At 39.9% G+C, this 12553-nt stretch overlaps 1 protein-coding gene across 24 annotated transcripts in view; it reads right to left on the minus strand.

The window, feature by feature from the left end:
• Positions 1 to 12553, minus strand: part of EPB41L3 (erythrocyte membrane protein band 4.1 like 3) — a 195793-nt gene that overhangs the window by 30846 nt on the left and 152394 nt on the right. For all 24 annotated transcript variants that reach the window (XM_054017403.1, XM_054017410.1, XM_054017399.1 and 21 more), the window contains 5 exons: positions 11621 to 11839; positions 11237 to 11324; positions 7659 to 7811; positions 3998 to 4095; positions 2152 to 2327 (listed from right to left, as the gene is read on the minus strand). In XM_054017403.1, the coding sequence (XP_053873378.1) occupies positions 2152 to 2327; positions 3998 to 4095; positions 7659 to 7811; positions 11237 to 11324; positions 11621 to 11839 (734 nt within the window). The remainder of the gene's footprint in view (positions 1 to 2151; positions 2328 to 3997; positions 4096 to 7658; positions 7812 to 11236; positions 11325 to 11620; positions 11840 to 12553) is intronic.

Here is a 12553-nt window from a genome sequence, read left to right on the forward strand (position 1 = left end):
TATCTCATATCATGCTAAGCAGCTATGCTAGACTAGAAATAAGAAACAAATGCTATTTGTTACTCATTGAAGAGAAATGATTCACCTGTGAACTTCTATCATATTCTTATGCCATTTCCATGCAGAAAATTAAATTACAACCTTCATACAAAACCAATAATTAATCTAAATCCTGGAGAAAACTTTGAATGCTGGTTTGCTGCACACATACTGGCAGATGCTAGCAGCCCCCACAAACACTTCTGAACAGCTCCCAAAAGACAAAAGTACTTTGCAGTGATGGGGCTGAGGAATGCAGCCCAGGAATGATGTTTCTTCCAAACATTTTTTTTAAACTATTGTACATGCAGTTTAGTGCATCCCATACTCTGTGAAGTGTTCTTCAGAAGGGTCTTTATGAGTCCAGGATAAAAAAGTCATCACTGGCAGGAATGGACTAGTAACGTTCCAAGATGGGAAAGACAGCGAGAGTTTTTATCTATGTAAAATCTGACAACAGGTGTATTTTATTGTAACTGTTTTCCATTCAACTTTACATATTTTTGTTCACTATTTTTAAAATTATGTATTTACCCCAGCCTTACCCCGTCCTTCTCACAGTCCACCTCTGCATGCGCATTCAGTTCTCTCTCTCTTACTCTTCCTCCCTCCCAGCTTAACTTCACCCACTCCACTAGGCACTCACTCATCCCTTTTTCTGGCTAGTGCATCTGCAACGTATCTTGAAGGGAAGGGGCATACTAGGCTGGGTACCTTTCACAGTCTTCAGAGGCTAGGAAATTTGTTTTTCTCCTTCTTTGGCTGGATTAAAAAGCTGATCGAGCAAAGGGGATCTTTGCTTTCTCTCGAGATCATCTCTTTTCCTCCTGAGGCCTAGAAAGGAACCTCTCAGTGCAAGGGATTCTTGCTCTCTAGTGGAGATCAAGTACACCATAGGAAGCACATGGGAGCTGGGCCTCTGCCTCACCCTGGCTGGATAGCAAGGTGAATGGTAAGGCCCATCTTTGTAGCTGGGAGCTAGGAGGCATTGAAAGGGGGAGTTGGCCTATGCATGTTGCTGCTGGGAATGCCTGCTGAGATTCTTCATACAGTAGAACACCAGAGTTATGAACACCAGAGTTACAAACTGACCAGTCAACCACACCCCTCATTTGGAACTGGAAGTACGCAATCAGGCAGCAGAGACGGGGAAAAAAAGCAAATACAGTACAGTACTGTGTTAAATGTAAACTATTAAAAAAAAGAGGGAAAGCAGGATTTTTCTTCTGAATAGTAAAGTTTAAAAGCTGTATTAAGTCAATGTTCAGTTGTAAACGTTTGAAAGAACAACCATAACGTTTTGTTCAGAGTTACGAACATTTCAGAGTTACAAACAACCTCAATTCCTGAGGTGTTCGGAACTCTGAGATTCTACTGTAACTGAAATCAGCAGCATGGAGCAGAAGTCAACAGGGTGCTATTTCTATGTCTTGTCCCATCATACATTGTGCTCCTTATACACCAGTAGCTAACAGAGGGGCATTGGTTCCAGGATACAGTCAGTGCGCTTGCAAGCAAGGGGGAGCTGACCAGCCCTTTAGTTCAAGAAAATAACTAGCTCATTAGCTTCCTAATCCAGACTTGAGTGCATATAAACTGACAGGGGATGGTACGTTCAAAGGCCCTGAGTGACAGAGGAGAACAATTTCTTTTGAAAGTCAGTAGGAGTTGGTGACTTTGGAGCCTTTGAAAATCTTGGTGACTTGGGAGCTTAAGTGACTTAGGATCCTTTGAAAATCTCACCCTGCTTGCTTAACTGGAGAAAGGTGCTCAGTGGTGTGATTATTTAGCATCATATAACATCTGTCCAGAATCAAAACCTTTTAAAATCCACCTAGATGAACAACCATACAGAAAAATGTTTGGTTCTCTTGCCGCATAAGTATTATGCTACAGACTGTGCAAAGTTACGAAAAGCAGGAGAAGGGCCAATATTTATTTAAAGGCTATCTACTTATAATAAAGAATCATCGTGAATATACTTACAGGTCTCATTCAGCAGAAGCTGAAAGGATACGAGATCACAAGAGGTTTATAGCTATTCTCTAGCACTGTCCTTTATGATTATAATTTGTGACAAAACTCCAAGGAAGACAATCAAGAGGATCTTACCCCCATCTAAGCTGCGAGACATAGTATAACGTTTGCTGGAAGAACGCTCAAAGTAAGGTGCAGGACGGTCTATTAGTGCACTGGCTCGTCTGGTTTGGGCTTGTGTTCTTCCACTGTAGCGGAATTTGGAACCCAGTGTAAGGAATTTCTTTGGCGGTGCCTCCGGTAACAATAGCCTAATACACACAGAACAGTAAAAATATTATTCCACACACAAAGAATTTATTTTGTGGATTAAAAAAAAGTAAAATGTTGTGTATCTTTACCTATCTTAATCTGTGTTCTGTCAACCTCTGTGTAAAGGGAAACATAGAGCATGCCCTTGACATTGGCTAAGTAATTTCGTAATGGTATACAGAAAGACTGAGTTTTTCACAAAAAGTCTTTATGGGGAAAATGAGGTTATTTAGTGAATGAATCTCTTATTAAAATAAAGAGAGACACCTCAGCACTGTTTTTTTCTAATCATCAAAAAGAGAAACAAAGATTCAATATTCTTGTGGACTGTCAGTTATGCTGCCTGAAGCCAGGATAAGGCCCTTGCCTACATTTGAGGTTTTTGTTGATACAGCTACACTGGAGACTGGCCATCGATCCTTGCAGTCAGGCCAGATTCTCAATGTACACAAGGCCTTACATGCATACAGGTGTTCGAATTTTTGAAGTTGGGGCCCCCTGTACTCTACAATTACACAGGTAGTGGAATTTGCTCTTTCCCCTTCTTACCATGGAGTCGTACTGCAAAAACTAACCTTTCCTTTGGGAGTGGGGGAGGGGAGTAACGTATTTTTACCCCTTGTGATTGCAAAGAAAACTTTCCAAATGTGAACCAAATGTAATCAATAGGATGGATAAAAAAACGATGACAAGTTTTTTTTTAATGTAAATTGGAATTTTTACATTTAAATTAAATACGTGTTTATTTTTAAACAATAAACCAATTTTAAATTAAATTAGAAGTTCACAACCTATGTTAAAGCCCAAACTTACTGTATTATAGCACCAAGTGGAATTAGATGATTTTCAGTGGGAACTGGATGCCTTTGGTGCCTTTGAAAATCCCACTCTCATAGGTAAACATTACTAAATATCCCATTGCTTATTACCTTAGTAAAAACATCCAGCTAGTGTTTTTCTTCCACTTTCCCAACCTGTCTCTCAGGCATTTTTGGGTGACAAAAGCCTGGCTGTATCTTCACAGCTGCTAAATCCCTCAGATGCCCAAGGCTCATTAAATAATGAAAATTATGGGATGGATAAAATAAGTTGATTCAAACATCTACATATGTATCCCAAGAATCATGATTGAATTCTGCAGTTTCATATTTACATCAACCAAAATCTCATTTTTTTAATTTTTATTCAAGTCTACCAAAAAATTTCCAGTTGCCACACAAGGTGTGTGTGTGTGTGTGTGTGTGTGTGTGTGTGTGTGTGTGTGTGTGTGTGTGTGTGTGTGTGTGTGTGTGTGTGAGTGAGTGAGTGAGTGAGTGAGTGAGTGAGAAAGAGAATGTGTACAGAAATTAGGGGACAAATTTCCAATCAGCCCATAAACTGTAGGTGTTAGACAAGCATTAACTGATAACATCATTGTGCATATGAAATGAAAAATATCAAACTGGCAATCAAAATCATGTGATATTTTAAGGTCCAATTAAGGACCAGCCACAGTTGGAATAATTTTGGTGAAGCATTACAAATACTTTGGGAATAGTAATCTTTCCAAATATCTCAGCGATCAGAGAGTAATAATTTGATCCCAAGTCATTTGGCTGTATTAGCACAATTTTTTGTTGGGGGGGGGGCAGGCTTTATTCTAAACCTTTAGGAAGGAAACCCCACATACCTGAAAAATGTGTGGTGTTCAACACATACTTTCCATAAACGCTTTGCAGCACGATGATTTGGCAACTTAAACCCAATAGTGCTTTCAAACTGTTCAAACTAGGTAGAAAGAAAGAAAAAATGAGTAGTTACAGATTTATATAGATTCAAAGGCCAGAAGGGACCACTATCATCATTTAGCCTGACCTCCTACATAACACAGGCCATAGCACTTCCCTGAATTAATTCCTTTTGGAAATAGAGTGTCTCTTTTACAAAAACATCCAACCTTGATTAAAAAAAAATTAATAATAAAAAAAAAAAAAAACACAACCCCTGGTAAGTTGTTCCACTGGTCAACTACCCTCATTGTTAAAATTTTTCACCTTATTTCCAAATCTGAATTTGTCTAGCTTCACTTCCAGCCATTCCTTTCTCTGCTAATTTGAAGAGTCCATTATCAAATATTTGTTCCCTGTGTGAGTATTTATAGAGTGTAATCAAACCACCCTTTAACCTTCTCTTTGTTAAGCTAAACAGATAGAGCTACTTGAGTCTATCGCTATAAAGCATGTTTTCTAATAATAGAATCATAGGACTGGAAGGGACCTTGAGAGGTCATCTAGTCCAGTCCCCTGCACTCAAGGCAGGACTAAGTATTATCTAGACCATTTTCTAATCCGCTCCTAAAAATCTCCAGTGACAGAGATTCCACAGCATCCCTAGGCAATTTATTCCAGTGCTTAACTACCCTGACAGTTAGGAAGTTTTTCCTAAAGTACAACCTAAACCATCCTTACTACAATTTAAGCCCATTACTTCCTGTCCTATCCTCAGAGGTTAACAAGAACAATTTACCACCCTCCTCCTTGTAACAACCTTTTATATACTTGAAAAATGTTATCATGCCTGCCCCCACCCCGCAGTCTCCTCTTCTCCAGACTAAACAAACCCATTCTTTCCCAATCTTCCCTCATAGGTCATGTTTTCTAGACCTTTAATCATTTTTGTTGCTCTTCTCTGGACTTTCTCCAATTTGTCCACTTCTTTCCCAAAATGCGGTGCCCAGACCTGGACACAATACTCCAATTGAGGCCTAATCAGCAGAGAGTAGAGAAGAATTACTTCTTATGTCTTGCTTACAACATTCCTCCTCATACATCTATAACGGGGCATACTCACCTCTCGTGAGTCCCCCCGCCCTCCGGCCAAGTGTGTGCGCCTGTACTCTATGTGGTGTCTCTTTGATGACTCAGCCCTCCAGCCGAGTCACACACAGTCTGTCTGCGTGTTAAAAGCAAAGCAAATCCCTTCTGGGGTATAAGTCTAACAGGGTCCTCTCTCAGTGCCCTCAGTAATGCCTCAGTTTGTCCCTGCTCCAGAATAGAACGGTGTCCCAGGGCTCCTTCCCTGGAGGCAATGTCTTTGCCCTCTCAGGACCTTTCTGGCCCCGGCTCTTCAGCTGGGCTTCTACAGTTCAGTTCAGTTCCCCCTCTGGGGTACTTCCACTTCCCCCAGTCACTAATGGGGAGCTTGGGGGAACTGGGGACCACCCACTATTCCAGGTCCCAGCCCAGGAACCCTGTAGTTAGCCGCTGTCCCTATGTCCCTTTATCTCAGGCTTCATCTACACTGCAGATGAGATCAACACTCTGAGATCGATCCACCAGCGGTCGATTTAGCAGGTCTAGTGAAGACCCACCAAATAGATAGCAGATCGCTCTCCAGTCCACCCCTGTTCTCTGCCCCCAACAAGAAGAGTCAAGTAAGTCGACGGGAGAGTTTCTCCAGTTGACCCCCCGTGGTGTAGACCCTGCGGCAACTCAACCAAGGTACATCGACTCCAGCTACATGAATAACGTAGCTGGAGTTGTGTAGCGTAGGTCGCCTTACTGCGGTAGTGTAGACATAGCCTAAGTCGTGCTACTGCTCGAATTCCCTGGGCCACTTCCCCGTGGCCCCATGTCATCTTCACCTTACCTCAGGGCCTTGTCCTGATGGAGTCCCTGCAACCAGCTCAGGGATCCTTTGCAGCCTCACTGGCTTCTGGCAGCACTACCTAATCCAAGGTCGTGCAGCTCCCTCAGCCAGCACACACCATGCACACTCCTCCAGTTCTAGCAAGGAACTGAACCTCACTCTTGCCCTGCATCTCTTCTCATACTGACCCGCTGGGCCCTGATTGGCTGCTTCCCACACAGATGCTCTAGGCAGTCTGGAGAACCTCTCTTCCCGCCTTTTCTGGGGTGGAGTGTGGCAGGGCCACAAAGCCTCCAACAGGGGGCCTCAGGGCCTAATCCACCCCTTCACAACATCCCAGAATGATGTTTGCTTTTTTGCAACAGTGTTACACTGTTGACTTATATTTAGCTTGTGATCCACTATGACCCCTAGATCCCTTTTCGCAGTACTCCTTCCTAGGTAGTCATTTCCCATTTTGTACGTGTGCAACTGATTGTTCCTTCCTAAGTGGGGTACTTTGCATTTATCCTTATTGAATTTCATCCTATTTACTTCAGACCATTTCTCCAGTTTGTCTAGATACAATTTCATATTAATTTTCTCTACCTATATCATTTCATTACTCCATATGTACATACCTGCATATCTCTACAAATATAAACACATACAGTCTCCTGATTCCTGTCGTGAAATCCCAGTTTGGGTGATGATGGAATAGTTTGTTAGGACTCCGAATGAGGAGTGAGAGTTTATTGATTAAGATGGCTGCGCTATGCATTGTAGCACAGCACAGACTTTTAAAGAAAGGGCTTGGGAGATTTAGGAGAAAGAATTATGTGGTTAGTGCCTTTCAACTATTTGTTGCTCTAATGTTTTAGCAACTTAACTGCAATGAGAAAACATTTGGATTTTCTGACAATAGCCTGAGGTGAGAAAGAGTCCCCTGAGATTGATTTGGGTTTCAGAGACCACTAGGATTAAGGAGGTATATAGGAAAGGAACTGGAGTTAGTAAATGAGAGTGGGAAGCATTTGTCTAATCTATCTCTATGGGGTTGAATATCTTCAGAAGCAAATGAGAAGGGAAGGTCATTGAAAGGGTTTGTGGTGAATGCTATGCATTCAATCAAACCACCAGAGGGCACTCTTCATACAATAGTTCATAACACCTTCAAGCACTTCAGAAGATGAAGTGCTGTAGATCTGAAACGACTAAGATTCTTAGGTACCAATATTACTGATGGATAGAAATTTTATTCCATTGATTTAGTATTCCAGGATATCTGTAAAGCACTGAATGCATGGCCTATGTGCTCCTCTGATTGGAAAGGGTGAACAGACCCATTTAAACCATGTGTAATCTCTGACCAGCTACAGTGAGAAGCACCCAATAAATAAGTGTATTTACTAATATTTTATCAACATATTATTCACATTCACAAAATATTTATGACGTGGTATCAGAGTGTTATCTTTAAATGCAACAGGACAAATTCATCCTTCATGTTATTTCATGACCCAGAATGTATTTTAGACATATTTTAAATAAGGGATTTGCCTAATCTTTCCTAAGAAAGGGGAAAAAAATTCAATACATCTTAAAAATTTAGATGAAGAGTACTGATACAAACTTGTGAACAATGGCAAACAAACCAGTCCATGAGGTCACAAGGTAGTTTGAATAAGTTTCTTTTACTAGTATATGTGTCAGGGTCTGCTTACCTCTCCTGGTCGGATTTTGATGTAGAAATTGTTCCTCTTGTATGAAATTTTCAGAACCTTTGGCCAGGCAAATCTATTTATCCTGAGTCTGTCTCGATATATTAAGAGACCACTGGCACAAACCCCTAACATGATTTCAACTCCTTCAGAATCCTGAAAAAGTAAGCAACATACTTTGTTGATTTCTTCTCTCCTTTTCCAAAGTTCCATAATTTTATATGTCTTGTTCTTATTTGAGCTACATATTTGAACTGTGTTAGCTGTGGTGACTCATTAGGTAACCTTAGCTTGCTTACTTATTCATATTTATACAAACAGCTGTAAGGTGCAATATTTAACAACATCATATACAAAGAAGATGAAAGATTTTACTGAATGTTAAAAACTTCTCTGAAAGACTCCAAAAAGGAAAAAAAATAGCATAAGAGGTTTAACGACATTGATAATTGCTTTATTAAACAGTATTACCTCCCTAATGCTATAAGCACAACCATAAGACTGAGAGTGATGAGGGACATTTCTTTACTATCCTGTTTACTATATCCCTCATCATCATGATTGTTGGTCTTGTGCAGTTTCATATCTAGTTCTTCCCCAGGTTATTTATTTATGTAGTTGCACCTATGCCCAATACTCTTTCTTCCTCATTTCTCTGCCAGCGTAAATGAATTAGTAAATAGCAAAAAAAAAAAAAAAAAAAAAAAGAGCAGCATTTAGAATGGAATGGTTCCTTAAAGTCTTTGCTTATGGGGCTTGTGCTGTCACTCATTTTGCCTGAGAAACCAGGCTGCAGTTCACATTTCTCAGGACTTTAAGGTGTCAAAAGCACCCCTTTAGAAATCTTACAAAATAGTCTAAAAAACTCTCTTTGCCATTTACTATTACAGATGCATGCAACTGGAGATTTGTAAAGGATTCATTTTTCATTATATTTGTTTCATCTAGCTTATTAAGTACCATCGGAAACAAAAAGGTTATCACGTTAAGCTTGGAGGCTTTTTTAAAAATTATTTTAAAACAATTTTAAGTTAACAACAATCTGACAACAGAACTTACAAAACTTTCATACTATGACAGTCATGAAATGAGTGAATTGGTTTCGTTTAGTCTCCTAGCAAATCATCTTTTAAAGACATACTGAAAATCTGGCTGCATTTTAAGGTGAACCAAAAGACCAGAGGCATAGTTAATTTAGTTGTAAAGGAAATTCACAATTTGAAAATTCTACTGCAATTCAAAAATTACTCATGCTGAACTTTCTTAAGGTGAGATATACACCAAAGAACTAGACAATGTGTAAAACGTACTGCACCATGAATGAGAGATCAATAAGAGATACAGCAATAATGTGTGTGGGGCCCTCAAAGGGGAATGCCGTCTAAATAAAACTAGATTTCAGTGTTGGGATGTACTATCCAAAAATAAAATTTAGTGTCTGCAGTATATTTCAATTTTTCATTTTTCTAAGAACAAAGAAATGTTTAAATATACTGAGCCATATTTTCAAAAATAAAGGCTTGAGGTCCATATGCAAAATGCATGCACAAAGTCCCAGATGCAAGGGACTATTTCATATTACCTGTTTAAGAAAAGATTTCTTTCCTGAACTTTAACCTTTGTACCAGTTATACCTGCATTCAGGCCCAGATCCTGCCACCTCTATTCCCCAAGCAGTCCTGCTGATTTAAGTGGGAGTACTTGAGGAAGCAGGTATTACTCAATGTGAGTAAGAATGACAGACTCTGGCTCTTAGTATATGGGTGAAGAGACTAGCCAAGGCAGCTCTAAAGAGCAGCAAGGTCGTAGCCACATTGGAGAATACATTACACATACTTGTACAGTTTTGCATATGTAGGCAACTTACATAATTATCAAAATATTAATTCCCATTTATAAACACAACTGTCAGTCCAGTTTTCAAGGAGAGTGCTTAATCAAGGAACAGAATAATTAACTTAGTGACTGTTTGCAGCCTTCAGCTCATTGATGCAGCTTTTATTATGATACCTTCTCTAAACAGTAAGCAGCTTTGATATAAATACACATCAACTTTACTGAAAGTTTTGCCCTGATCCTTTTTGCTTTTCATTCTCTGTCAGATAAAATTGGGTAACAAGGTCTTTGTTGCACAGAATAGGTTACTCCAATAGTTGTACTCTTCTAGTTACCAGCATTTCTCCAGCATTACATAATTTTTTTGAGAGAATAACTAGGCCCTATTGCAAAGTAACTAACTTTTGGTATCAAAGACCAAAACATATTTTGCACAAAAACTCATAAATGTTCTTTGTTGATCTCCCTCTGAGGGATGGAGGATGTTAAAATGCTACAAAGAAAGGAGTGACATTTCCTATTCCAGTTCTAGCTTTGCTCCAAATGTGCCTCAAGATCTTGAGCATACATGCAAGAGACAAGAAAAGCAATAACATGCCTATTGGGAGAATGCTGTCCACTGAGCCATAGACAGCGTTTTCATTTTCAGTGTAGGCAATTAATAGACTACAAAGGATTACCTTGAAGTCTGTAATACACATACACAGTTCCTATGAAATGCCTCATGCACATGGATGAAGGCCCTTTCAAGATCCAAGCAGCATATTTATCTCAGCTGTTGAAAGGTTCTGATGCAGAATGAAAATGGCTCTACAGTAATTTGACCCTTCACAAAAAATGTGGTGCTCTTCCAAAGCTCTGGTCTTTTGTCCAGCATCAATTTGCCAAGGACATTTACTGACTTCACTCTACAGTTGCTGGAATCTATGAATCTTTTTCTGAATAGTGAAACAGAAAAATTCAAAAACAACCCCCCCACAAGACTACGAAATGACTGGCGATCTCTCATCAACCACACTGAGTGAGTACCTCTTGATCTGTGAATGTACCTAACCTAGCTGATGATTTTAGAGACAGTTTCATCATGGGAGATTGATTCCAAGAGAGTTCCTATTCATTGGGCTAACTGAAACAAATACACTTCTTTCAATGAGAGCTAACCGTCAGTCCCTTTATCACTACCAATCTGATTAAGTTCCAGTATGGTTAACAAAGTGCTTCAAAGGACTTTTGCAGTGTTAGAAGTGGTCTGCTTGTCTAGATAAAACACCATAATTGACTTTATTAAATTGGAAAATTCAGCTGAATGAAATAACAATCAATCATTGTCTGGATGTCTTCTGATAAAAATGCATATTTTTCAAACAAATCCAGTCAATAGCTCTGAGGCTCATTACATTAACTGTTTCTCAGATCACAGCTTTCAAAAAAGATTTGTTTGTTTAATCAGCTTCACAGACTTTTTGAAACATGCGTACCAACAGTTGATGGAACTGGAATCAACTAGTTAAATTCTGCAACAACTACAAAATGTAGCTGCGTTTACATCATGACACATTAATCACTTTGGGCCTATTTCTGCCACTTTTGCTCACCTTGAGTAGTACTTAATCTACAAGTTTTCCCACTGAAATCAGTAAGAAAAATGAAATCAACAGGACCTTCTGAAATAAAGTCAAGCTGAGAAGGGGTATAGAAATGGGCCCCATAATATGAAACAAAGAGTTTTTAATCATAGTCCAGACCTTGGCATGATGTAGATCCACTCCATACATGGATAGTTTTTTGGCATTCTCCAAGAAATGCATCTCAGCCTCTGCAGGTGTCATTCCCCTGAAGAAAAACAGTCATTACTAGTATCAGTTTTGAGCAAGAATAATACGAATAAACTTCGGTACATGGGAAACACATTCTGTCAGAAATTAGTTAGAAGCCATTACACATTTTGCATCATCATCTTCCATGCTAAAGAACATTTTTTTCCCTAGCAAAACAGTCTCACTCCTCCAAAAGACCTGTGCAGAACTGTTAGTTCCCTCAAAATATTTTGCATCAGATTCTAATATTTCACATGGAGGATGCTCAAACTCCAAAGTTGAGTGGAAGTTGAGTGGAGGTCCGCTGCTCACCTGTGGCTCTTGTGCAGCTCGATTACTTTGTCTTCCAGTTCTTTAGTATGATTTGGTGCAAACCGGAATTCACTGACATAATCACTTCCATATTCATCAGGATCATAATCTCCAAGTTCCGACTGAACGGTATAGGACCCCAAAAGAGCAAGAGTAACAAAAGAACAAGGCAGCCTTCCAGACACTATGTCATCTCTCAGCTGCAAGCAGAGGTAGTACCTACAATAAATAAGAGCAAGAGTTTACAGGAGTTCTTCCAGCACTTTTAGAGAAGTGATGTGGTTCAGTCATTAGTAAGAATTTCTGGGGTCTTTTCCTGACTCTGCCACTCACAGTCCTTGAGCAAAACACCCAATTTATGCCCAAGTTCCTCCATGTGTAAAACTGGGATAAATGCTTGTCTATGTAACAAATGAATGCTAACTCTTAAATAACTAATCTTCGTAAAGCACTTTGAGATTCATTGATGAAATAGGCTACTCTCTGTGTTTTATAACTATTAGTATAAGTCAGGAGTTCTCAAACTTTTTCTTTCTGAGGCCCCCCAATATGCTACAAAAACTCCCCAGCCCAGCTGTGCCGCAACAACTGTTTTTCTGGATATAAAAACCTGGGCTGGTGTTAGGAGATAGCAAGTAGGGCAATTGCCTGGGGCCCCAAACCACAGGAGGCATCGCGAAGCTAAGCTGCTCAGGCTTCAGCACCGGGTGGTGGGGTCCGTGGTCCCGGGCTGCAGTCCCACGTGGCAGGGCTTTGGCTTTCTGCCCAGGACCCTAGAGAGTCTAATGCCAGCCATACTTGGCGGACCCCCTGAAACCTGATCACGGCCCCACAGGGTTGAGAACCTATGGTATAAGTTACAGAGAAAATTCCCCATTAGATATTAACTATACTAAGGTATCTACTGTCGTACAGATATCCTGAGCAATTCAT

Source organism: Malaclemys terrapin, chromosome 2 (assembly GCF_027887155.1).
Source record: "Malaclemys terrapin pileata isolate rMalTer1 chromosome 2, rMalTer1.hap1, whole genome shotgun sequence".
In the NCBI taxonomy this organism is placed as follows: Eukaryota; Metazoa; Chordata; order Testudines; family Emydidae; genus Malaclemys; species Malaclemys terrapin.